Raw genomic sequence first — 26622 nt, forward strand, 5'->3', positions numbered from 1 at the left:
TATAATAGTTTGAACATTTCTCTATTTTTTTCTGTTTCTCTATTTCTATTTTTTTTCTGTTTCTATTTCTCTGTTTCACTACAACTATTTCAGTACTTTGCCTTAGAGGTTCTTACCTTTTTGCTAAGGATTACTTTTCTCTATTTCCATCCATAAGAACTATATTAATTGTCTAAACATTTCAATATAATGAGTTCTAAACATATAATTTGTTATGTATATTGTATTCAATAATTTTACAACTAGAAGCTAGGGCTATAAGCTTTCTTCCAATATGAAGAGTTTGAAATAAAATGCTGTTTGGCAACTACATGGGGCAAAGATTTCTGGTTTGTTTTTTGAGTTTGAAGAATAAACCAAATCACATAATTTAAGTTAAGAAGAAAGAGTAACATAGGACTTCGGCTTATATATACTCCATTTTCATATGCAAATATCAAATACTACTGACATCTATTTCAATTTAGTTCTTGAAGAAAACAATTATGTATTCTCAATACATAATTGTTTTGCAATCAGAGTATACCAAGTGATATTTTTTTTCATCAAGTTATTGTACTAAATAACTTATTAATCAATATGCTTCTAACTCAGGGTATTTCCTATGAGAAAATTTATTTACAAGTCTAGTTTTTTACACACCCACTGCAGCTTTCCACATCAACTACACTAAAAACTTATTGGTATTTTGATTTTTTAAAGCTATCTTGGACTATATTAATATAATCAACATTATCAAGTGTATGTGGAATATCTTAACATTACGGTGCAGAGCCTTATGGCTAAATGTGTATATAAAGAAATTTCTCATAATTACTTTATTTTTTACTTGGTTTATTGAATTTGTTCTTTACTGATTTTGAATCTGATTCAATAATTTTGTGCCTTTTTCAATGCAAATCAGTGCATGAGCATGTGCAAACTGGAATGCATGAGCATCAGTAGCAAGATGATTGAAGTAGCAATTTTGTGGTAGTAGCAGGGAATTAGTAGCAACATGGGAAGTCTGGAGGCAGCAACTTTGTGGCTATGGTTTATTATGTGTTTTGTTATTTTGTAGCAATAGGCTGTAGTAGGGAAGAAACTTCATTTGGTTGCTAGTCTAGATGTGTTCATATATATATATATATATATATATTTGTGTTTTGTATTGATGTAAATCAGTAAATATGAGAGGGTAAGAGCCTAAGAAAGTGACAGCTATGTATTATTATGTAATTGTTACTTGTATATATATTTTTTTTTATCTTTTTTTATTCAGACTTTTTATCATAGGTTCACTTGTTTGGAATGGATGGAATTAGGGAAACTGGGACTTCTCCTGTTCTCCAGTGCTGCAGCTGCACTAACATGGAATGTTAGTGTTTTTTTTTTCCTTTTGGGCATGTCCATTTTTTGCTAATGTAACAGTGTTGATAATTGGAATATTTAGTGTTTTATGGAGTGATGTACTAAAATAATTAGATTAATAATTTTAATTATTTTTATTTTTCCATCAAGATCTTTTTTTTTAGTATTTTTGGACTTAAAATTCGAAAAAATGTATAATGGGCTGAAAAAATTGAACATAAAATGCAAGTGTTGGGCCAAAGGCCCAGTTCGGACCAGGGCAGACCGACCGGACCAAGAGCCCCGAATTGGACCGACGGACCAACTGGACTGGCCCGTCCCGAATGGGACCGGACCGAATCGGTACTTACCCATTTCGATCTGGTCCAGGGTGGAAAAACTCCGAATCGAATAGGTTCGGTCTGGTCCATAATACCCCCTTCGGACCGACCAGATCAGACCGAATGAACCCCTAGGCTCAACTTAGCTCCAACGCCATGTTAAAATATTGAATGTAAAGGAAAGTTTAACAAAGAAGATGAGAGAAAACTGAATTCTCATTAAGATGATCAAAAACTTACATCCACATTGTGCATTACAAATATATACACTACAAATTGTAGCTGATATAGCAGAAAGGAATAAAAATACAAAAATGACAGCTGCACAATAACTAACTCCGCAATATCTACATGAATGTGAGTGCAATACACAAAAGTTCCTGGAGTGGCAGACTTGGTGGTGCGAGGCCAAGGCATAGCAGCAGTGTGGTTAGTGGCCTCTGTTGTAGACTGTCTTGTGTCCTCTATCAGTGCTACTTTGACCACTTTAGCAAGGGAATAAGCATATTCTCTTGATGCTTTTGTGTATAATTCTTGAGAATGTTCTTAGCCAAAAGGTGATTTAGCTGAATTCTATGCCTATACAACCTTATAGGTAGCGGTTTTGTAGTATTGGAAGTAGGCCTGTTCATCCAGGTTTCGACCCGGAAATCCGGGTAGATCCAAATCGGAATCCGGATTTCAAATACGGGCCGAAACCCGGCCCAGGTTAGTCCGTGTCATAAACGGGCTGGAACCCGGATGAATCCGGATTTTTCAAAACCCGGATTCCGGATTAAACCCGGTTTTTTTTTTGTTAACCCCATATAAAAGCCTAAATATATCCAATATTTTCACATATAACTCTGATTTTTTTTATAAAAAATAAATAAATTTGATTGTGCACTTTAGAGGTTGAAAAATATCACTCCTATATAAAAATTCCACTTAATTTGCCTCCCAATAAAAATGCATATCAAACCAAAAAAAATTCCAATATTCATCTATGCAAGTATGCATGCATTACAATACAATCCGCTACATATTATATTATTTGTTATTTATACATTACATTACGAAATACTAAATTACAATATATGAATTACAAAATCAGTGATTTAATTTCTACAACAAATAGCAACTTCAAAGAGATTGGCCTCAAAGTGATCTTGCAAAAAATAAAATAGAATGAAAATGGCATTTTAGTCTTCCCAGTTTGTAACTACTCAAACATTCTCATCAAAATAATAAAACAGAGAGTTTCTAATAAGCAGCAGTAAATACAGTTGAACTTTTATTCAGTATCCATCTAACACTAACAATACGATCCACAAGAACCGAAAGAAAAAGCAGTACTTCAAAAAACAAAAGCCCATAAGGTGCACCTCAGTCTCTTTTGTACTCCTGTAAGTTGAGCTTGCAATACCCTTAATTGATTCCTCAATTCCTGCACATCGTATTTACCCACAATCCACTTAATCGAGTAAATAAAGAATCCAAATAATAATGTATTAAGATACTGGTGGTAAACAATCTGTACCTCGATTGTTTGAGGGCTGCAAGAAAAAAAGAAAAATAAGGGGGTGCCAAGTCAGATAGGGTCAAGAAGTTCTTGGATTAAATCATACAGATTTGAGGAGTAAACAGAAAAAGGGCAGCACACTCTTCATTAGTATTTCAGAAGAGTCGGGAGAGATTAGCTACTGGACACAACTGAGAAAGAATAAGCTGAAACTTGATCTTACCTGATTGGAAATCAGTAGATTACCATCACCTTGAACTTCTTCCTTCGCCACATCTGAAACTTCTTTCTATAGCATCAAAATTTTCAGATATTTCAGTTAAAATGAAAACTTGCAGGAATAACCTTGAACACATAAAATTTACAGATTGATCAATACAATAGTACCTTGAACACATAAAATTCTCTATATTTACATCATGGTCCAACTTCTTGAAGGTTTTCTTTAGAACCTATATTGCCAAATAGAACATCGACATGAATAAAGGAATAAATATTGAGGGATAAATGTTGTTTGTGATATTGATCTGTGAAAGGAAAACAAAATGACCAATATGATGCTTTTCTTTTTTTTGTTTTTGGTCTCATGGATCATGACTCACATCTGCAGGTAGCATCCTCAATCTCGCTACAAATCACTGTGTCTACAACAAGAAACAAATGATATTATTTCAACAGTTGAGCGATATTAAGGATGTCTAGAGAATAACATGTAGGGTTCATTATGCACAACTTATTACTGTCAGCAAAATTAGCAACAGCAAAGATCTTCCAACCTTTTGAAATTGTTACACTGTAGAAAACCAACCAACTTATCTGCCAGACAAAGTGATTTCATTCTAAAAGAAGTACTAATAATGATGACCATTATCAATATTATTTCACTTCGTTTACTCTGTTTGTTAAACTTGTTATGCTAACATGAGTTTGCCTTTTAAGTAGAGGAGGTGTCAACACTTTTCTCAAGCTGCGGTAGCTTGAAGATATATACAAGTTACTACAGCCTATATTTTCTTGAATTTCTTTTTCTTCTACTCAAATAAAATAATATTCTTAATATTGAACTTACTCTAAAAACATTAAGATTTATCAAATATGATTTTCAAAACCCCCCATAGACCACTCTGATATTATACTTTCAACAAAATACTCCCATTACTTCTATACTAACAAAACAATCCAGTTCAACAAAGAATCATATGATATTCAACATGTTTCGTAGGTTCAAGGGCATTACCCTCAATATTACAGCAAATAAGTATCATTCAGTGAAGACCCAAGTGATAGAAGATTTAACGATAAAATAGAGGGTAAGCAAAGAACAAACCTTGGGCTCTTGAGAGGGAAAATCAGTTGTATTAAGCTTTTGGATGTTCAAAACTAGAGCCCTTGGCTCGTATATAAACAGGATGCCCCTTACATGGACCTAGGCTAACAAAACTAAAAATATACAAAGAAAATAAAACAAAAAGGTATCCCTTTTTGTCCCTTTTATTAGCTCTATATAATATGCTATAATATGTGATGCTGTTGTTCACAGCTACTCCTTACTCTTGATCATGATAAGATTATCATCTATCTCTTTGGTAAGACCACTCAAATGAACAGAAAAAACTGATCTTGGTAAGATCCTAAGGTATCTACCAACAAGAGGATCAACACAAAAAAAATATTGACTAACAAAAAATACGTATGCTAGCACAGATCTGACCCACAAATATATTCCTCGAAAAAATACATTCAACATTCTCATCAAAACATTCAAACATTCAAACAACAAAACCCTAAAATACATTCAAACATTCTCATCAAAACAGACCCAAATCAATAAAGAAATAAAAGAAAAAAAATCCTAAAAGATCTAATAGCTTGGCGATGACTAAGGTTTTAGGGCTCAAAACAGAGAGAGAGAGAGGTCAGTTAGGGACGAAGGCCTTCGAGCGAAGCACTTCCATCTTCTTCCCATATTTGCTCTCTCTCCATCAACTAACCATCGAGATCTCGGAGATAGGGAACCCTGAGACGAAGCGGCGGCTAGGTTTCTTGGCTAGGTTTCGCGTGAGAGAGAGAGGGAGGGGGGGGAAGGATTGAGGCCTGGGGGAGGCGAAACAATTTTTTTTTTTTTCCTTTTATACAAACCCGGTTACTAATACGGAACCCGGGTTTCTTACCCGGGTCTGGACCGGATAAATTCGATTTGTCTAATGCGGGTTCCAGCCCGGATCAAATCCGGGCTGAAACCCATAACCGGAATTCCGGTTTTCAGTCCGGGCCGAGCCAAATCTGGTCCGCATGAACAATCCTAATTAGAAGTATGCTGGAGATTCCTATTACTGCAGATACAAATCTGCAGCATAATTTATTTTCAAGCAATATGACTTCAGTCTTCAATTCTAGGGCAACCAATTGTGTTTACCAAAGATTTTCACACACGGTTTTGTTGTTTAAGAATTACATTTTGATGAGATTTGTTGGATACTTTGGATGAGATTTGACAGCTTCCCTAGTGGAGGATTAGATTTTATTGGTCATGGCTTTAGATGGATACTGGGAAAATTATTTGCCATTGTTATATTTTCTGATAATGCCAAATTGCCAAAGGATTTCTGGCTTGAAACAAGACTTGTTTGCCATTTCCAAAAGGTTTATTTTCTTCCAATTTCACATCATTTGCTCGGACTAGGGTTATGTTTGGAACATAAATTCCTATCAACTCATTTCAAATCAATCATTGATGGAACTCACCACTATTTCAACTTCTCTTAAAAAAGTTAAACTAGATCAATTCAAATCATTTCAGCATCCAAATGCAACGGAATAAGCTTTTTTTTATTTGAATAATATTAAGAAAAAATAGATAAGTTAATACATAGTATTTTATAAAAGTCAATGTATATATATATAGAAGAGTTTTGGTGATATATTTTAAGAGTTTAGTTATATGTAATCACTTTTATGTATTTTTTATGCTCTCTTATATGATTATAAAGCCATTGAGAATGTTGGGTGGGTTGGGGAATAAAAGTTAAGAAAGAGGTACAATAATTATAGTATTCGAAGGAAACTTTTCTTAAATGGACATATATAGAGCATCTTAAATATAATTATATGGGATGAAAGATTGTAAATATAGATTGAGTTTTGCTATATACAAACACAGTCGCGTACTAATCTGTGTACCAATATTGATTCATTTATACTTAAAATTTAAATTAACACTATTTTTAACAAAATTTACTTTTTGATCAATCACATCACATTGATACACAGATTAATATATAAGTATGCTTGCAATTATATTTTTCCATATAAATATATCATATAAGGATACATAGACGCACGTCACAATCACCATCTACTTATTTATTCATGCTTAAAATGGTGAAACTTTTTGTTTTTCTTTTCATTTCATTCCAAGCAAATTGGGGCGACTTTATTTTCCGTGTCCGCTCCCAGACCCTGAGCCATAACCACGACCTTCACCGTAACCAGAACCTTTACCGGAACCACTTCCTCTGCCAGAACCCTCGCCATAACCTTCACCACGTCCAAAACCAGAGCCTGAGCCTTGATTGCCTCCTGATCCTGATCCGGCCCTTGACCCAGCGTAAGATCCAGCATATGAGCCTGCTTCTGACCCAGCGCCAGACGAGCCTGACCCAGAACTTGATCCCGAGGCAGAGGCTGAACCTGACCCTGAGCTAGACCCAGAACCAGAGCCCGAGCCCGAGCCTGCACCACTTCCACCTCCGAGTCCAATGCCTACCCCTGCACCAAGACCAATTCCAACGCCACCAAGGTCCAAGCCCAGGTCCTTTCTTGCCACTCGGCTTTCAGACACCATTGCAGAGGTTGACATGAGTAAAGCAACAAGAGCAAAGCACTTCAAACTGCCCATGATTTGAGGCCAACTTGCCCAAAGAGCCAACAGTATATAAATCGAGGTTTGGAACGCTGGGAAAAGAGAGTATATTCTAAAATTTAGCTATTTGTGCTAATGTGCTTAATTAGTGTGAGGGGGAGGTTGAGAAACAGGGCTATTTATAGTGATAGATAGCGAGGTTGGTGGAGCATGTGAAGTGGTGAGCGAGTAGACTGCAGCAGCAAGAAGTGGGAAACAGATGTGGCTTGCTTTATAATCAGGGATTGTGATGGATTTGGGGCAATATTTTACTTAAATCTGGTTGAAAAAACTGAAGTTAGTGGATGCAAATGCATGCTGGGGTATTTGGGTGGAAATGAATATGAGGTAGTTTAGAGAACAGTACTGATATGATCAATTTTATATGCCACGTGAGTAGCTAGGAGGAATATTGGGTGGACACAATAATTTTAGCATGGTGCCGACCCATTTACATTTTATTCCCCACTCACTCGTCATAGTGGAGTCTACGTACAGGTGGCTCACAAACACTATCACAAGATAAAGTTCTGATCATTTCTTTCGGGGATCGAAAGCATTATGACATCTATGTTGCGTGAACCTGTTGGAGATGCAAGACACTCGATGCAATATATTATTAAGAATGGCCGTGCATGCAGCTAGGCTAGAAGATACTAGAAAAACGTGAAAATTTTTACAGCAGCTAGCTAGCTCCAGTTCTTCCTTTCGACAGACATCTCGAAACTGCATGCATGTTCCCTCCACGGTCTTTTATTACTTGTTTTTTCTCTTTCCTTTTTGGTTTTCGGATAACTATCATGACTATCATGCAAATAGAGTTTGAAGGAGCGATCTCATCTTAATTTCAACAACTAGCTAGCTAGAGCATAGAAAATATTTAAAAGCAGAGTTTTTTATAACCTCAAAAACTCTGAAGTCTGTGATGCAAAGCAAGTTTCTTCGCCAAGCATATATATATATATATATATATATCATACATGTGATGCATCCACGTACATGTTATCATATATATTACAACTAAGAGTTAGCTAGCCAGTTTAAATTTCGAAATTTATTAAGGAATGATCAAGACAAACTGCTAGTTTCTGTGATCATTGGTGAAAATCAAGCGGGAACGCTACATGCAGTAGTACTATGCCCGGCCGCCAGAAAGCGTGCGGCCGGCCAGCGGCAATGGCGTTTGTTAATTATCATTTATATATTTCAAAATGGAGCACATGTATGCAGCTGTTTATAAAGAAGTTTGTTTGGCATTATTAGGTATATATTAAAAATTATATGAGATTTCAACAGCATATTCCATAATTAATATATATATATATATGGATGTTTAGTTACCAAAATATTTTGATCTTTCGGCTGTTGGTTCGTTCCAATGTAAATGTAATATTGTTCGTAGAGGAGTAGGAGGATATCATATGATATGAGTCCAGTTCTAACACATCCATTTGGATTTTGGAGGCGTACGTGCTCTTTCACAGCTCCAACATGTCAATCTGATCGATTGACCCTGAGTTGTTTCTAATACTGGCACCGCTCTTAATGGACTCCCAATTTCATATTATTATGGACACAAAACGCTAATTGGGCCTGTTTTCAACCCTAGTATTGCTGGTGGGCTACCGTTACATATATTAAAAGATGGGCTGCTTTTCTTTCCATAAGTCCCAAAACGGCTAACAATTTCGTCGTTTAACTACAGCCAGAAAAATCCTTATCTCCGTACCAGACAAAGCCGCGGCAGCTATTTCCTCCGGTTTCTGCAGACTCTCTCAATCTGATCACAGCCAACGTCTCCATTTATCCCATTCCCCAAACCAAATACTACCGCTTGTTCGTATTCTATTTATTCGATTACCCCCTGCCCAGCACTGCAACTTGTACGTATCTCTCTTTCTTTCGACACTAATTCTTGTTTTGGCTCGTTCTCTTCTTGTGATCATATTTTTTTTTTTCTTTTGTTTCTCTTCATTTTATTTTCCTTTGTTTTCGGGTTTGGATATCTTTATCGTATTGCCTCTTCTTGATTATCTTTATCTGATATCAACCATGTTATTTGATCAGTCAATTTGATTCTGGCTCGCATTTGCATAAAGATGCGTGCTTGGGAAGCTATTAAGCTCGCCAAGTATCGGTATCATCCTGTTAATTTAGGTGCCGTTTGGATAGTGAGTTGAGATGAGATGAGTTAAGATTAAAGTTGAATAAAATATTGATAGAATATTATTATTGATTTGAGATTTAAAATTTGATGTTGATTATATTTTATGTGAAAATTTGATAAAGTTGTAATGATAAGATGAGATTAACACTTTCAGGCAGTGTATAATCTTCGTCAAATATGCAAATTACCCATAAGCTCATTCTATCATTTCCTATCCGATATAGAAGTTTTGGGTGTTCAGGCTTCAGAGTCATCTGCTCCTATACTTCTTTGTAATCAACTAGCTCTCTCTCTCTCTCTCTCTCTCGGGATTTGATATGTAGGTTTACTCCGGTCACAGGATTTGTCTGTAAATTTCTCTGGCCACACGTATTATCTTCCTGCTGCCCTCTTTTTGTGATAAACTCGTATGATTGGGAATGCCTGGCATTATTGTACTCCGTGCTCTGCACAGCAAGTAAGAGATTGTTGGGAAGTGGCGTTTCTGGATAATATCGACCTACTCTTCTTGAGATTTAATCATTTCTGGCTAATGGCAAAACTTTTCCCTACTTGGGAAATACTCTACCTCTTCCTAAAGTTCAGTGCTTTAAGTATTTAGAAACATAAGTAGAATCTACTTAACTGTTTAGGTAGAGCATCTGTCTGGGAGACAGCTTCTGTTTGACATTAAGGCTGAAAAAAAGGAAGGAGAGAGAGTGTGTGCATATGATTTCATTTTTACAAACGAAGAAAATTCAGCTGAAAGGATAGAAGGAAAGTGATATTAATTCAGATAATTTGGAAATTTTATTTTACGTTCTTTGAGTGGTTCAATCCCATTATGGAGTGTCATTTACATTACGAACAAACAGAAGTCAGCTCTACAGCTTTAGAAAGAGCATGGCTACTGCCCACTTGTGTTACTGTTAGTAAAAATGATGGTGCAAGTGAATAATATGTGCTCATTTAGAAAATAAATAATACGCGCCCCAATTGGGAAGAAGTTGGTAATGGTAGTTTATGGGGGGTTTATGCGAAATATCAAGGCAATATATTTTTTTTTTGATAAGTAAACGCAAGGCAATATAATTAGTTATGCATTTTTTTTATACTGTTTCTATACTAGCAATAAATTTATAGTATTTAACGGCAGCAATGACTACAGCAAGGTCATAAACTGTCTAACAACTTTCCAGTCATCAGCGTCTAAAGGAAGATGTCTTATTTTACTTTCATTCGATAGGAGTAAAACTATTCCTTTCGGATGACATCATCAATTAAAATTTACAGGTGGTTATCTAATGGATGGAGCATATTTCATGTGGGTGATTTTGAGGCTTTTTAAGTCAAATGCATCAATTAGAATGAAATATAAGTTGGCCAATCATATTAGAAGCTTTAATCTCTCCAGCTTGCTAATGATTTGCTGATAATGCAAATATTCAGGGATGCTCCTAGTTTTTTAACACACACACACACACACACATATATATATATATATTTATAACTCCATCTAGTTATTCTGTTTGGAAATATTGCTATTGCATTGTGATCTTTGTAATATTTCATATGTTGCCGATTTGTCTGGGTAATCCTGTTAGTTAGTGTTGTGGGTCATCTGGTTCTCTCTCTTAAGTTTTAAGGATGGCCTGAATTTTAGCTTGATCACTTGTTTTATAGGTTTGATCACTTGTCTCGATAAAAATGCAGGTAGCTGCCTCAGGACTCATATTGTGTAAATCATAGTTGATGTTTGCCCTGGTCTGAGTGGGTCTTCTTACAGATGGCTGCAAGAGGACAAATTCCACCAGCTTTTGAACGACATCCTGTCCAGGCTTCAGGAATGATCCGGCATGGCCCATTTCCTGGATTGTTTACTGCTTCTGGGCAGCGCCTATTGGAGCCACACCCTCCTTCTGAACTGTTGGAGAATAAAATTGCCATTCAGGCAGCTGAAATAGAAAGACTTGCAGGGGAGAATCGTAGGTTGGCAGCCACTCATCTGACTTTGGAGCAGGAGCTTGTTGCTGCTCAGCGGGAAGTGCATAGAATCAGTGACCACATAAGAAACATCCAGAGGGAGCATGATATACAGAACAGAATTTTGCAGGATAAGATGAGAAAAATGCAAGAAGATATTAAAGCTGGTGAGAGTGTGAAGAGGGACCTGCAAAAGGCCCACATGGAGGCTCAGAACTTGGTTGCTACTGGACAAGAGCTGACTGCCCATGTTCAGAAGGCCACTCAGGAATTGCAGAAAGCCGAGATAGATGTAAAGCATATACCAGATTTTCATTCTGAACTTGACAGTTTGAGGCAAGAACATCAAAGGCTGCGGTGAGTCATGCTTTAAGTATCTTTCATGGATGTTTCCTGAAAAGACCTTACTCGTGTATGTAAAGCAAAAAAGTCCTTACTAAATGTAATTTAACAATATTCTAACAAGGTGTCAACTCACTAATAATTGAATTGCAATAATGTGGCCTTGTACTTAATATTCAGATTATTAGAATCCAATGATTCCAGTCATATCTTGAAGATATTCCTGATTGCTTGTGCCCATTGGAATAAAAATGTGGAATGAAATCATTGTTTCTTAAGCCTCTCAACTCAAGTTATATTTCTCTGCACAGACCCTTTAGTCATGCTGTGTGGATTGATGGAAGGGTAATGAAGCTTATAGACAAAAATATTTTAGATACCAAAGAATCTTCTCCACCTTATTTTTCATTTTGAATCTACGTAGTGTTTTAACATGGACTGATTATTCTGAAAATCTGTTGTTTGGGTGAACAGTACCACATTTGAGTATGAAAAAGGAATTAACATAGAGCAAGTGGAGCAACTGCAAGCAATGGAGAAGAATCTAATTGGAATGGCAAGAGAATTGGAAAAGTTGCGTGCCGAGGTCTTGAATGCTGAGAATAGAGCACTTGGTAACTTTTCTTGCCTGTTTATATGATGGTCTCAGTAGCAGATAGTTTCTTTAGATGTTCGTTTCTAACGCCTGTGTTGAAATTGCATGAATAGCTCCAAACCTATGTGGTAGTAGTTATATGAATCCAGATTCGTCGTACCCACCTCCTATAAGAGGTGCTGGCGCCTATGTTGACAGCTATGGAAGGCCTCTTGTTCAGGTGGATGTTGGGCCAGCGGGAGATGGGATGATTCCTTATAGTACTGGCAATGGAGCTGCTAGTGGTGCTGCTGTTGGTGCATCTGTCCCTAGTGCTGGAAGTGCCTCTGTCCCAGGAGGAGCATATGATCCCTCCCTTGTGCAGAGGTGAATGGGAAGAAGCTGGCATTAGAGATTTTTCATAAGCTTTTCTGTCTTCTTTGGAAATTTGTTGGTTTAGCAATGTGAAGAGTGCTTTAAAAACTGTAGATTAGAGCCCTCTCTCACAGAATTATTTGTTCTCGTGCTGCCTTTTCATATACGTATGCAACCTTATGGGTTGACGAGAAGTTTGTTCTTCTTTGATCTTGAAGTAATGAATTGACAGGACTGGAGGACTTGAGTTTGAAGTACCCAAATATAAGTGCGGAAATTAGTCAATCCAGTGAATCTGTTTTAAGTCCCTTTGAACGTTGAGTTCATCTCAACTCATCTCGAAAAATTTAATGTCAGGGTCAGGTGACATCTCATCCTTCTGTTCATTTTTTTAATTTTGTATGGCAAACACCATTGTCTTAAAAAATCTATGCCATTTGATTCTTGATCGACCACTCCCAATCGTTTTCCACTATACACGATGTTTCACTATCAAACGGCACCAGTTAAGGTGCTCAATGTTTCTACTTAAAAAGTTAAAATCATGGTAAAACGAACTAGAGGATGCTGGATTGAACTCCGACCATTACTGGAGCCCTCTCGACTGCTGTGAAGCTTGGAGTGGCATGGCAAAGCTCTCGACTTTGTGTGCTATGGAGGGTTCCATGATAACTTCTACTTAATGATAGTTATGAATTCATATAACATAGTTAGTTACATAAATATTTTTTCTTTAATATATTTAATTATTTCTGCTTATCAATACGCGACTGTTTTTATATTTTGAACAAGCAAACACCCCCCCGCATAGAGTCATCTCTTCATTGTTTTTTGTATTATCCGTGTAATTTCACGCCTGGTTTTCCTTTAATTATAGAAAATAATTTGAAGGTATTTCCATTGTTGCTATAGTTTAAGAAGGAAATTACCCACCCAAAATTTTACGTGGGAAAAAGAAAATGAGAAAATATCATTATTTTATTTTATTATTTAAATAATAAAATTTAATTTATAAAATTTAAATTTTAAAACTTATTTTTTTAAAATTATATTATATTATGTCACTTTATTATAAGTATGTTAAGTCTTAAAACATTTTCTAAAATATTTAACGAAGTATTTAATCATCAACTCGTAATTTCTGGAGGAAAAAAAAAAAAAAACTCGTAATTTCGTAAAAAAAAAAAAAAAAAAAAACCCGATGGCGTGGCACATCATTGTTCACTGGACGAACCGGAGGGAAGCTTTGAGCCATTCTTATACTCCAACTTCCCAATTAGACCCTAGCATCATTTCTTTTCGCGTGCTCTCATCTGATCCGACCGGTCATGGCAGAGGTAAGCTTCGATTCTCTCTTCTCAAACTAGGAGTTATTAAATCGATTGGGAGCCTCATGTATGTCGAGTTCTACACGGATACGTCTGTTTGTCTGTCCATATGCCTGATTGTCGAGAATTTGCGAGAAAACTAAGAAAAAGAATTTGTTTTTTGTGATTTCAAAGTCTGAAACTTTGTCTGTTGATCCTGATTGAGATATTCATGTCACATAAATGTATTTTTCGAATCCTTGCTTTGTTTGCTTATTCAGATTTCTTTTATATTTTGGTATTGATCCATTATCGTTACTGTTCTTTAAAAACTATTCCTTTGACGAGGATTTTGTGCCTGTTAAGTTTATTAGGAACTGGGCCTAATTGATTTCGGCCAAGATTTTCTTAATACAATTACCGTGTCATTTATGAGATAACAATCAATATGCATACTCAATGCATACTCAATGTTAATCACTGGGTGCATGTGGTTCTATGTTTTTTACCTGTTAAAAATTGGACCCTTTCTCTTTTGATAAATTTATACAAATCTTATTGGAAGGGTAGAAGGATTCAACCAAAGTACACAGGAAGTATGCCAAAGGATACACCCAACAAGCAAAACTTTGAACCCTTCTGAGATTACTCATTTTGAAAAAAGGAGATTAGACCGAACTGGTGGAAATTTTAGTTAAAGTGATTTTGATATTTCAACTAAGTTGCCAGTGCTGTTAGTGGTTGTCTATAAACGTAGGCTTCATAGAAAATAACTAAGATTGAAATGCCTAAGCTGTTCTCAGCATTTTGTTAGTCATTGATTCACAGAAAACAAATGGGTGTGCGTATTCTATTTTTGTTTTCCTTTCTTTAATGAGTAAAAAGGGTAAGATGGGGCAACCTAAGGTGGCTTCTTTACCTGGGCATGACCATAGTAGCACCCTACCCGTTGGGAATTGGACAAGGGGAGCTTAAATGGCAGGAAGCTGCGAGTGTCCTCTCAAGTTGGGTTTGAGCCATAACTTAAACCCTTGCTCCACTAGGGAATTTAATTAATTCTTGGATGGCTAATACCGATTGTCTAAGGTGAATCTATATTGGGATTTGAACTCAGGACTTGGTACATGCCACTTGGGAGTAACCCAAGGAGTACTGAACCACCCCCTTAGTGGCAGGGTGTACTTTTATCTGAAATTCACTTAGGGCAGGTTTGGTAAGTAAGATGAGAATTTTGAGTTAAGATGAAAGTTTAAAATATTATTTTTGAGTATTATTATTGTTATGGAATTTGAAAAAGTTGAATTGGAATTTGAAAAAGTTAAATTGTTTATTATATTTTGCGTGGGAATTTGGAAAAGTTGTAATGATGAGATGAGAATTTTGAGTTGAGATGTATCTTCCCAACCTGCCCTTAGAGCTTTTATTTCCAATTGCAAGGTGCATTTTGTTCATTCATTTTCTAGAAGACACTAAATAGAAATGTGCGAGAACCACTAGAATGTCACATGGATCAAAGGTGCTAAAGTTTATAGCTTTTTTCCACAGTCATATGCTGGTCTAAATTCTTCTTTGAAAAGACTTTTTGTGACTAGAATGATAAGCTTGGGTGTAACACCCTGTTCCCGTAGAATAGAGATGTTACTAACGTACATAACATAATGCCCGATAAAGAGATTCATATTCTGAAATACTTCATTTATTGAAAACATTAATTAAACTGAACATAACTTTTTTTGAAATATGAAACTGAAAACATAAAGTAAAAACATAAACTAAACCTACATATGACTTTTTATCCAAAAATCATAAAAGAAAACTAAGTCCTTGCACTAGATCTACTCCTAGCCCTTCAGCTTTATGTCCTCGCAACCATCATCTGTGATAGTTAAACGTAGGAGAAAACAAAAAAACAAACAAAAATGAGTCGAAAACTCACTAAATGGCACATCATACCGTAAAACATAACTTAGCAAGACTTAATTTTTGAAAGACTCTTCAAACAAACATATATGATTCACAAATTCTCATAGCATGTCTATTCATCATTAACATGATCGGAAACATGCATAATCATGGCAAACATATAACGTGAATGCATAAATTACTTGTTTATCTTGTCTTTCACTTATTACATGGTGTACCACGCTTGACTCCGTGGCACCCCATAACTTGTCATAACATGAAGTGAAACACACTTGAGTCCTTGTTTCACTTAACATAAGGTGAATCACGCTTGAGTCTGTAACACCGCATAACATAACTTGTTGTAAACACGCTTAGGTCTGTGTCACATATAACATAACTTGTAGTGAACACGTTTAGGTCCATGTCACCTTTAACATAACTTGTGGTGAACACATTTAGGTCCATGTCACCCTTAACATAACTTGTGGTGAACACACTTAGATTCGTGTCACCCTTAACATAACTTGTCATGAATATGCTTAGATCCGTGTCATCCTTAACATAACTTGTGATGAACACGCTTAAGTCCGTGTCACCCTTAACATAACTTAGAGTGAAACATGCTTAGATCCGTGTTTTACTTAACGTATGGTGAATCACGCTTAAGTCTGTGGCACCGTCTTAACATAGCTTGTGATGAACATGCTTAGGTCTATATCATCCTTAAACATCTCATCTTTCTTAATGCATGAGAACTTATTGAATATCATGAACTTTTCTAGCATGGCATATACTTGTAAATTAGCATAGCATAACATGACATATTCTTGTACATGGCATATTCTTGTACCTAGCATAATATGATCTAAACATAAACATTCCATGGCATACATGTGATAACATATCATCCATCAATCAACCATACATTATAGCATAACATACATAAGCTTACTTACATTTATATCATCATAATTCATTGAAGACCGTGAAGGGAATCTAACCTTGACTTGGCTCTTAGCATAGCGTAGATAACCATCATAAGCACATCATATTTTCATGCATAACACTAATATTTACAGTACCCATGCATTTATATGATCATACTATTTACCTCTTAGCACTGCTTCGACAATCTTACGTCATAGCCTGTGATTTATACGAGGCACTAGTTGTCACTAACTTTCCTAGAAAGATGCGTCGTAGCATTCTAAATACTTAAAATAATACCAAAGAGATATTTAATAATTATTCAATTATACAAAGATTACATCAAATAATATTATTCAAAACTAATAACATATTCCCTAACTTCTATTAAAAAAAAATAACTGAATAATTTTCTTAAAAACATAGTTAAATAGAATAGACAATTAGAATATTAATTAAAATAATAGATTAAAAAGTATACTTTAAAATATGCTTAAAATCCCTTAAATATTTTCTGATAAAAACAAGTCTATGACTCATATATTTATTTAAGTAAAACAGCCCACTCAAATACACTAAAACAGTTTTCTGCAAACACAACCAGCCCATTAAAATCATCAAGCCCACAAGAAATCAACTCACTTAACTATTATGATAGTTTCTGCAAAAACAAGCCCACCCGATTTAAAACATTAGCCCAGATACAATGAAAACCCAGCCCCAGCAAAACTCATCTTACTAAGAAGGGCATTTTGGGAAAGGCATAGACAAAGAATTAGAAGTTCTAGTCTACGTTACCAACGAGACAGTGAGCTTTGCGGCATAGGGGACTTTCAAACGCACCGAAAGAGAGATGAAATCTTGCGATGGTGGACCTTGGGTGACTGAAAGTGATCGGCGACGCAAAGGGCTCCTCAGAATGGTGGTGCGACCCGAGAGAGAGAGAGGGAGGGAGGTAGGGAGTGGGTTCGGCTGGGAAAGTGCTCCGACGTCCTCTGTGGTCTTTTGTAACATACGAACCTAGAATTTAGGTTAATTCAGTTAGAAATTATTTAGTTATGTTATGATTATATTTATTCTTTTTATTAATTACTTATTTATTAAATTATCTCTATGGTAAGATTTTAAGTAATTAGATTGCTACGACACGTTTTCTATAAAGATTAGTAACGTCTAGTGCCTCGTATAGGTCACGAGTTACGACGTAAGATTTCGGAAGCAGCGCTAAGAGGTAAATAGTATGATCATATAAATGTACGCGTAATGTAAATATTATAATTGGGTATGATAATATGATATGGTTTTGATGGTTATCTACGTTGCGCTAAGAGCCAAGTCAAGGTTAGATCGCTTTCACGAACTTCTATGAATTACGATGATTTACATGAAAGTAAGCCTATATATATGTTATGCTTTATGAATTGTTGATTGATGGATTGAATGTTACTAAAATCACATGGAAGTCATGATATGATCATATAATAATTTAAGATAGGTATTCTATGAATTAAAATAGCCAGATCATGCATGCTTCATTCATGTAGTACTTAGACCATATATGCCATGTATTGTTCATGCAATAACTTAAGTCAAGCATGCCATGTAATAAATAGCCAGATCATGTATGACATGTTCATTAGTTCTCAGATCATGCATGCCATGAAATGTCATAAAATGATTAAATCATGTTAGGCCATGTCATGCTATACTATACCATGTACAAGAATATATTATGTTATGCCATGCCGTGTACAAGAATATGCCATGCTAGAAAAGTCTAAGAAGTCCAAGAAAATTATCATGCATCAAGAAAGATAAACATTTTAAGGTAACACGGACCCAAGCGTGTTTACCACAGTTATGCTAAGACGGTACCACGAACTCAAGCGTGTTTCACTCCATGTCATGCAAGTGAACATGGACCCAAGCATGTTTCACTTCATGTCAAGCAGGATAAGTGAAACACGGACCCAAGCGTGTTTCACTCCATGTCAAGCAGGATAAGTGAAACACGGACCCAAGCGTGTTTCACTCCATGTCAAGCAGGATAAGTGAAACACGGACCCAAGCGTGTTTCACTACATGACAAGTTATGTGGTGCCATGGACTCAAGCGTGGTTCACCATGAAATAAGCACAATTCAAGATAAACAAGTTACTCATGCATTCACGCTTCATGTTTGCCATGATTATGAATGTTTCCGCTCATGTTAATCCATGAATGTTATATGAAAGTTATGATAAGGCTTTAAAAACCAAATTTATGCTAAGCTAGATAGTATTTTACGGTATGATGTATTATTTACTGAGTATTCGACTCATTTTTGTTGTTTGTCTTTTTGTTTTCTTCTATGTTGATTGCCACAGATGGTGATTATGATGATGCAGAGCTGGATGACCAGGAGTAGATTTAGTATAAGGACTTAGAGATGAATAAGTGTCATTTACACAAAGATTAAGTTTTTTTTTCAATAAATGAGGTATTTCAGAGTAATGAGTCTCTTTACCGGGCATTTTATCATGTTTGTTAGTAACGTCTCTATCCTACGGGAATGGGGTGTTACATCTTTGGCACTGGCTGGAAAAATTGAAGGGGCTAAGCGAGCGAGTTTTTTCCTCTCTGTCGACTGGATTTTTGTATGATTAATATGAGGGTTTCGTGGGATTTTTATAGACGAGGAGAAGGGAGTATTCGTGAGTCTTCAGGAGATTGGATAAAATTTGGAGTTGGGAGTTTGTTTCCAATTAGGGGACTACTGGGAACTAGAGCATGACTATACTTTAGGAACCTATTCCTACGGGAATACCAACACTGAGAGGATAATGGCTAGGTGGGAACGCATTCTATTGCAAACTATAACTAATTCTACCCAGTAGTTAAGGTGACTCTACTTAAATTAATAATAATAATAATAATGGTAAAGTCACACTTTTGGGGTCTGGATGTTATATTGGGACTTGGGGACAAGTTAATTATTGATGTCTTACTTATTTCATATTCTTATTTATTGAATGCTTCTGCTATTTACTCTCAGATTGAGCTTAAAACAGCCCCTGCTGATTTTCGATTTCCTACAACAAATCAAACAAGACACTGTTTCACACGCTACATTGAGTTTCACAGGTACATTTCACTAACTCACAAATTGGGTTCAAAGGGAGTTTATTATCCAAGTTCCTTTTTCTCCCTTGTTTTCTTTTTTGAAAGCCAACTTCATTACAGGTGCTTGGCAGCAAAAGGTGAAGAGTCTGTTGATTGTGCAAAGTTTGCCAAATTTTATCGTTCTCTCTGTCCTGGTGAATGGGTGAGTACCCCTGGCTTATTGTATTGACACAATTGACTGAAAATTTACTTAGTTGTACCCTTCTTCTAAACATACTCACGCTCTTTTGATTTTTTCTGATCTGGTTTAATAGCTTGCCTGGTTAAATAAAGGCACTGTATTCAGTTAGCAGTTAGTGTTATATTTATTATCAAACTGCAAGAGTCTAGGATTCTTGAATGGTATCATGAAGCAACTTTAAACCAAACTAGTCTATGCGCTTTATTCTGCCTTTGAATAGGGAATGCAATGCCACTGCCATGCCAACAGTGTAGTTACTTTTCAGCCCTATGCTCCTCACCTTCAGCATGCCTCTCCCGATGATATGGATTAAATCTTTTGCCCTCATGTCGGAATTCTAGCATTTCCAACCAATCTTAAGTAGCAATCTCATTGTCATATTACAGTCTCATGCTAACAAATTATTTGTATGTTTGGTACAATCTGAAGATACGACATTGAACCACAAGAAGCTCAGCAAGCTCTCGTCTGCCGGATAAAAATATTAAACTAAAAGCCCATACAAAATGAGTACCTAGGAAAAAAGCCATATGCAGGTAATGAAGAACCATAAGACTGAATTACCTAAGATGGCTGTGCCTATCAGAAATCGCAGAGCCAACTATTTATAGTAATGGAACTCTGTGCAAAGTTTCCTTCTGATTGTGCAAGAGGAGGTGATGGCTGCGAGGCACCTCATAAGTTCCTGGTTCGGTAATGTTGAAGTTTGAACTTTATAATTTTTTGTGGAGTAGAGTTGTGAAAAGTATGTAAGGATATAGAAATCAATGATCATGGAATACTTTTTTCTATTGTATTTATTTCTTCTAACGACATCACACCAAAAATAGAATAGCTAATTCAGCAGCTGGACAAAGCTTGTTTATCACAAAATTATCTTGTCCTTGGTTGTTCATCTCTATCCTGTGATTTTCTATCTTCACAGCTCTTACCTCTATGTTTTCCCGAGATATGGGTTCTTAGCCATTTACATGCGACAGAATTTTCAACAGTTTCTGCAGTTTTTCGTAACTATTTTTTCTTTTAACTGAATTGCTGCAGGTTGAGAGGTGGAACGAGCAGAGGGAGAATGGGTCTTTCCCAGGCCCTCTTTGATGTCACATCAGCACCGTAGATGGTTCTTCTGCAACATAAATGGCTCTGATCGTTTCTTTAAGCTGTCTACAGTATCTTTCATCTGAATTTAGTGGAACAATAAGGCACGAAATTGAGTTTTATTTGAGTTTATGGAACAGTTGATCCCTTATTCATTGCGCGTGGACAAGTTGCTTCCATTTTGTTTTTTCTTTTGTTGATCGGCAGTTGCTCCGGAACTTGGAATGGCTGTTGGCTGTCATTTTCCGATGTTCTGATGGATGAATTTGTTTGAAGCAGATATTGTTCAATCTTTACAGATAGACCTCGTCGGCTTGGTTTGTTCTACATATAACCCAAAACTGAGCCAAACCTGTGTTGTCAAATATTCACGTCTAATTTATTTTATAGTCCTAACTAAACTGACGAAGAACTGAAGACAGACAAGACTGCATCGTCACATTCACAAAAGGAAGAAAGGGGCTTTCCGAAAAAGCGAAGGAGCTCTGTGAATCCAGCATGCAGTCATGGAAAAATATTTCCACAATAATCTCAAAATTTCAAGAGATTCTAGTGCATATGCAACACTCAAAAGTACATGATAGCTTGTTTACAAGTAAGGCTCTTTACCTATGTCAGTCACCTCTGCAACATCATCCCATTCTCCCGGACATCTTGAAAAAGAGCTTGTCACATTCGAGTTATGAGAAGTTATTCTCAGACAGCCTTTAAAAATATGAGATCGAGATCCTCTCAAATTCAAGCAAAAACTGATACAAAGGATTGATGGATAATGCAATTATTAACGCAATGGGATGAGAAATTTCAAAATCTGATGGATAATACCAAATCAAAACAGTGAGATGAGATTATAGATTTAAATCTCGTTCCAATTTGAATTTGTCTATTCCTTTCTAGAATTATACCATCTAATTCAATTGAACAATCGAAGATCTAACATGGTTAATAATGAATTATATTATAATACAATTGCAATATTGCTAATTACTTATTGACTTTACTTTTAAAATAAGAGATGGTTAAAATAAAAATGGAAATCATTTTGGAAGAAAAAAGCCACTTCAACTTCAAGTCTTTGTTAATGGCCAAAATGTTATTATATATACATATATTTATAACTCAAAAGGGTTTCTCATCTAACAAAGTCCAAGATATCATTATTCAACTTCACTAAGTTGTCATTATTCAAAGATATTTTTATAATTTATTTTTTTTTATGCATCAATCAATTTTCTTTTGTTAAAAATTATATATTTTTTTTATTAAAAATATTGTTTCTAAACGTGTCTTACAATGTGGTCTTAATCTGCTTTTCTGTCAAATCTGCTACACCCCTTATTCTTTTTGACCTTTCAGCCACATTAATTAAGGAACTAAGTCCTTCAGCACACAAAATTACAATGGCAGATTTTCTGTCAAATCTGCTTATTTTCTTGGGAAGGAAAAAATTAGGAGGAATAGGGGGAAAGGTTCAGGGAAAGATAAGGTGGAGGAAATGTGGAAGCAAATATGGAACTTAAATGTGCAAGGTGCTGTGAAGTTGTTTTTGTGGAGAGTGGGTCAAGAACTATTACCTACTAAGGAAAAACTACATAGAAGGAAAGTATCTGATTCTAACATGTGTCCTATTTGTGAGAGGAGGGTGGAAACAGCTGTACATATGATATGGGGATGTTCTGCAGCTGCGGATGTATGGGGGATGGATGAAAGTCCTGTCAGGAAATGGTGCAATGCGGAATGGGGTTTTGCAGAATTATGGGCTTCTATGGTTCAGAAATTAAGAATAGAGGATGTGGAGCTAATGGCTTATACCATGAGGAGATTATGGTTGAGAAGGAACTTATTGGTGTTTGAAAACAAGTTTGATGCTCCAGAAAATGTTTTCAAAGCTGCTAAACTGGCAATGTCAGAATTCAAGGAAGCAAACTTGATTAAGCAGAGATGCTTGGGTGCTAGAGCCGTGAGAAGAGGGGTGGTTAGATGGGAAAAGCCTGAGGTGGGAATGATTAAAGTTAACTGGGACGCTGCAGTTGATGCCAATAATGGAAGAATTGGATTGGGGGCTGTTGTGAGGGATGATCAAGGGGAAATCCTGGCTTGTCTATGCTCGGGTGTTGAGAGTCAAGTGGGGGCCTGTGCTGCTGAAGCCATGGCAGCTAGAAGAGCTGCTTTGTTGTGTATAGAACTGGGGCTGAGCAGAGTAATTCTGGAGGGGGATTCACAGGTTGTTGTGAAGGACCTGAGCAGTGATGAGGAGATTCTAATAGATTATGGGGTGTTCATAGAAGATGCAAAGAAGTTACTTAAAGAAAGGCCGGATTGGTCTATAAAATTTGTGTATAGAGATGCTAACAAAGTAGCACATATACTTGCAAAACTAGCTTTGTCTAGTATAGAAGAAAGAGTGTGGATAGAGGAGGGTCCTAGGCAAATTACAAATACTGTGCTTAGTGAGAAATACTGTATTGATTGAACTTTGTTTCCAGTTACTTCAATAAAGATTCATTGTTATACTCAAAAAAAAAAACGTGTCTTACATGTTGGTCCAACCTAGCGTATATATATATAAAACTCAAAAGGTCTCTCATCTATCAAAGTCTTAACGTTTTGCAACAGGTATAAACCAGGCGATTGGCAAGGTGCTGCTCCTTAATAATTCCCCCGCTATTCGATCGGCGTCAAAAGCGCTAGCCAAAGCCACCAATCATGTTCCGCGTCAGCAACAACCTGGTGGGGATCCTCAACCTGGTCACCTTCCTTCTCTCCATCCCGATCCTCGTCGCCGGTATATGGCTGAGCAAACAGGCCGACAGTGAGTGCGAGCGCTGGCTGGAGAAGCCCGTCATTGTCCTCGCCGTCTTTCTCATGCTCGTCTCCCTCGCCGGCCTCATCGGCGCCTGCTGCAAGGTCTCCTGGCTCCTCTGGCTCTACCTCCTTGTTATGTTCCTCCTCATCCTCCTCCTCACCGTCTTCACCATTTTCGCCTTTGTCGTAACAAACAAGGGCGCCGGAGAGGCCCTCTCCGACCGAGGATACAAGGAGTACAGGCTCGGCGACTACTCTGACTGGCTCCAGAACAGGGTCAGCAACACCAAAAACTGGAACAAGATTAAGAGTTGCTTGTACGACAGCAAAGTCTGTTCCAGTTTCGCGGACAATTACCTAAACGACACCGTCCAGGAATTCTATGCCGAGCACCTCTCCTCGCTTCAGGTATCCGGCTTATTTTTCCCATTTTATTTGGGTTTTGGTTATCTTTTGTTTTGGTTATTCTGAGATTGGGATTTTATTTTTTTCTTGCTTTGCATGTCGAATATGTTTGATAGAGATCTGATTACGTGGTTGATTTGATTTTGAGATTTGTGTTTGTTTCAGATCTCAATTTTTAAGCAATTTTGTACATTTCTTCTGGAGGTCTGAAGTTTTCTTATCTTTGTATTTTTAATATTAAATGCAAGGTCTGAATAATTAGTTTGAACTGTGTTCGAGATTTTTCCGACTCTTGTTTTGTTCTACATGCTATCCTTTTTTGTCCAAAAAGATAAAGTTAATTATTTAAAAAAAAAGTTAATAAACCTGCTTAACTCTCTAAACAAGGGTATGTCCATTTGTGGTCAGATTTCTGAATGCGTGTTGCCATGGAGGGTTTGATGTTTTTTCTGTCAATCTGCCACTGCCTGTTGTGATAAGTTTTTTTTTTTACTATTATTGAAAAGCTCAGAGAGAGAGAGAGAGAGAGAGAGAGAGAGAACGTTCTTTTTGAAAAGGTTGAAGCCTTTTGAGCGCAGTTTGTTTATTTTTGGGTATAAAAAAGGGCTACATTGCTTTCCTCGTATTTATCTTGTTTCAATTACTCTTATGTTGACCAAGTATTGCTACTTTGTATGAGTTCCTGAATACAGATCTGCTTGGATTCCTTTCTGAACGAGCACACACTATTGGAGCTTAGTTTGTTTTAATCAAATTCGGTGTTCAATCTTTGAGTTTTGTTGATAATATTACTTAGACAAACGATTTACATCTTCATTCTTGATTATTCGTGTTCACCACTCCGTTCATGTTTTTCTGCCCTTTTGGAGGCAATCCCATCCTAGGTTGGGTTAGTGATTAAGAGTTATTTGCATTAAATTTCTGGTGCTGCCTAAAATCTTCACCTCTTCTAAAAATAATTGTACTCCGTAGAAGCCTGGGACTAATTTTATAAATTTCTGAATTTGTTTGTTTTTTGTTGATGAATTGGTCTCTTGGAAGGAAGAAGCTAACATCTGTCTTTTCTCCTTCTCCAAGCAGATCCTATAAGCGAAAGATGGATCATTTCACTCCTATTTCTCCTTTTGGGATTATCTTAACATTGTCCAGATCTGTGGTCTCTGTCTCTGTTGTCTCTTTCATTTCTGATCAAATCAGGTCATTGAATGCATTTAGGTCCTGTGTTTCCTCAAGATTTATAACATTCATGGGACATTTGGATATCATTTTGGTGGTTGTGGTGTTTAAAGGAGAAGTGTTACATCCATAAAAGATTTCACAAACTAACATGACTTAACGTGATACGTCAAATCTTTTACACACATAATAATCTATCATATCACATCAAGCCACATCAGTTAGTAAGTTTACTTTTATGTCTATTTGTGGATGAAGCATCTCTCATGTTTAAATATTAGAAACCAAAACAATTGCAATTCTTGTAGGACACACAAGGCCCTCAAAATAGGTGCTTCTTCTTCTTCTTCTTATTTGGCCTAACCTCCAATTTTAACAGATAAATATGAGTCCTGTGTGAAAAAAGTGTCATGTGTGTAATTTAGACTGTAGTTTGAATAATTTCCCGACCTTCTATAACTTATTTTCACAAATTGAACATGCCTTGTCATGTGTTCACTGATTTTGCAGTCTGGTTGCTGTAAGCCATCAAATGACTGTAATTTCACCTATGTGAAACCAACGGAATGGAACAAGAACGTGAGTGTTACCAATTCTAACCCCGACTGCAGTGCATGGGAGAATGATCCAGAGGTTTTATGCTTCAATTGTGAGTCATGCAAGGCTGGATTACTGGACAATATTAAAAGTAACTGGAAGAAGGTGGCTATTGTCAACGTTATATTCCTTGTCTTCCTCATTGTTGTGTACTCTGTTGGATGCTGTGCGTTCAGAAACAATAGGAAGGACAATGCTTATCGGAATCGATACTAAGGCTGGATTTGGATCATATTCTAGCATGTAGAGTGGTTAGGTTGCCACCTTTAATCTTATGGATTACGTTTCACTGTCGGCACCTATATTTGTTTCTTTGTAAAGTGCTTTTGAAGACAATAATTTATGTGTTCTTAGTTTGTTGGCTATTGGTTATGACTATTAGTTTGTTATGACTCGTCTGTTGCTAGTTTGATCGCTATTGGCCCTGTGCATCAGCAGTAGAACAAGGCCTTGACTGAAACTTGTACACGATGGCGGTGGAGGGTCTTTATGAATTGAATGGTTGATTGGTTTTTTGGAAGAAACGAACTAGGTGGGCAGGTTTGGTAAACATGTCTCAACTCAAAATTC

The 26622-nt window shown here is 36.5% G+C and overlaps 4 protein-coding genes and 1 long non-coding RNA gene across 5 annotated transcripts; 3 read left to right on the forward strand and 2 right to left on the reverse strand.

Moving 5' to 3' along the window:
- Window positions 1–3022: 3022 nt before the first annotated feature.
- LOC122274151 lies at window positions 3023–4046 on the reverse strand. Its single transcript, XR_006228235.1, has 4 exons — window positions 3774–4046; window positions 3559–3623; window positions 3395–3460; window positions 3023–3096 (listed from the first exon to the last, which is right to left on the reverse strand). It is a non-coding gene; the product is annotated as an uncharacterized LOC122274151 (long non-coding RNA).
- Window positions 4047–6442: 2396 nt separating this feature from the next.
- On the reverse strand, window positions 6443–7197 carry LOC122319015 (putative per-hexamer repeat protein 5). The gene has a single exon (XM_043136870.1). The coding sequence runs from the start codon at window positions 7067–7069 to the stop codon at window positions 6605–6607; it is 465 nt and encodes a 154-aa protein (XP_042992804.1). The 5' UTR covers window positions 7070–7197; the 3' UTR covers window positions 6443–6604.
- A 1579-nt stretch (window positions 7198–8776) lies between these two features.
- LOC122319014 (protein FLX-like 4) lies at window positions 8777–12781 on the forward strand. The gene is made up of 4 exons (XM_043136869.1): window positions 8777–8955; window positions 10932–11558; window positions 12018–12157; window positions 12252–12781. Exons 2-4 carry the CDS (start codon window positions 11005–11007, stop codon window positions 12506–12508), a joined length of 951 nt encoding a protein of 316 aa, XP_042992803.1. The 5' UTR covers window positions 8777–8955; window positions 10932–11004; the 3' UTR covers window positions 12509–12781.
- A 940-nt stretch (window positions 12782–13721) lies between these two features.
- LOC122318390 (cytochrome c oxidase subunit 6b-2) lies at window positions 13722–21396 on the forward strand. The gene is made up of 4 exons (XM_043135678.1): window positions 13722–13829; window positions 19666–19754; window positions 19854–19935; window positions 21016–21396. Exons 1-4 carry the CDS (start codon window positions 13821–13823, stop codon window positions 21067–21069), a joined length of 234 nt encoding a protein of 77 aa, XP_042991612.1. The 5' UTR covers window positions 13722–13820; the 3' UTR covers window positions 21070–21396.
- A 2248-nt stretch (window positions 21397–23644) lies between these two features.
- Window positions 23645–26441, forward strand: LOC122318388 (tetraspanin-8-like). Its single transcript, XM_043135677.1, has 2 exons — window positions 23645–24282; window positions 25966–26441. The coding sequence occupies exons 1-2, from the start codon at window positions 23776–23778 to the stop codon at window positions 26266–26268; spliced, it is 810 nt and encodes a 269-aa protein (XP_042991611.1). The 5' UTR covers window positions 23645–23775; the 3' UTR covers window positions 26269–26441.
- The last annotated feature ends 181 nt before the right edge of the window (window positions 26442–26622 follow it).

Source organism: Carya illinoinensis, chromosome 8, assembly GCF_018687715.1.
Source record: "Carya illinoinensis cultivar Pawnee chromosome 8, C.illinoinensisPawnee_v1, whole genome shotgun sequence".
NCBI lineage: Eukaryota > Viridiplantae > Streptophyta > Magnoliopsida > Fagales > Juglandaceae > Carya > Carya illinoinensis.